The sequence below is a fragment of the Antrostomus carolinensis genome, unplaced genomic scaffold, assembly GCF_000700745.2.
Source record: "Antrostomus carolinensis isolate BGI_N321 unplaced genomic scaffold, ASM70074v2 scaffold37840, whole genome shotgun sequence".
In the NCBI taxonomy this organism is placed as follows: domain Eukaryota; kingdom Metazoa; phylum Chordata; class Aves; order Caprimulgiformes; family Caprimulgidae; genus Antrostomus; species Antrostomus carolinensis.
The window spans coordinates 7,334-7,894 of NW_010291294.1; the positions used below are offsets into that span (position 1 = coordinate 7,334).

Genomic DNA, 561 nt, shown 5'->3' on the forward strand with positions numbered 1-561 from the left:
GTCCCTTCCAACCCAAACCATTCTATGATTCTATGATTGAAAAAGACTAGCAAAGTTCTGGAAAACTTCCTGCAGAGCTCACTCCTCACCCACCTCTAACCGAGATATGAGCTGTGGTCCGAAGCTCTCCTCCTCCGCTGACGTGTCCGCGTTTGCTTCCAACTGCATCTGCATGGCCATGGCACCGGGCGCTCCGTGCAGCCCCTGGGAGAACACCAGCAAACCCTGCGATGCAGCACGCCCTGCAACACCACCACGGGCACAAGACACTAACAGGCCATCTACAGCAGCGGGTGGTGGGGGTCTCCCCTCCCATCTCTCAGCTGGTGGAATGTAAGTGCTGTGAGAAATCTCTTTTGTGTGCTTTCCTGTGAAATATTAAACACACACAAAAAAAAACCCCCCAAAACTCTTGTGTGACCTGGGAAGGGGGAATAAGAGGCTCAGCACAGAGCTCAGGGGTGGAATGTGACAGAATTAATTTGCTATCAGCAGTATCTCAGTGAGAAGTTACATGGTCACATCAGAAGATCCCAGACTGGTTTGGGTTGGAAGAGATCT

The 561-nt window shown here is 51.3% G+C and overlaps 1 protein-coding gene across 2 annotated transcripts in view; it reads right to left on the minus strand.

Moving 5' to 3' along the window:
• Nucleotides 1-183, minus strand: part of RAD51 (RAD51 recombinase) — a 7,109-nt gene extending 6,926 nt beyond the window's left edge. Inside the window, exon 1 of one of the 2 annotated variants that reach the window (XM_010175903.1) lies at nucleotides 94-183. In XM_010175903.1, coding sequence (XP_010174205.1) covers nucleotides 94-180 — 87 coding nt within the window. In that variant the 5' untranslated portion in view covers nucleotides 181-183. The remainder of the gene's footprint in view (nucleotides 1-93) is intronic. The other variant, XM_010175910.1, reaches the window with a different exon arrangement.
• Between the last annotated feature and the right edge of the window lie 378 nt (nucleotides 184-561).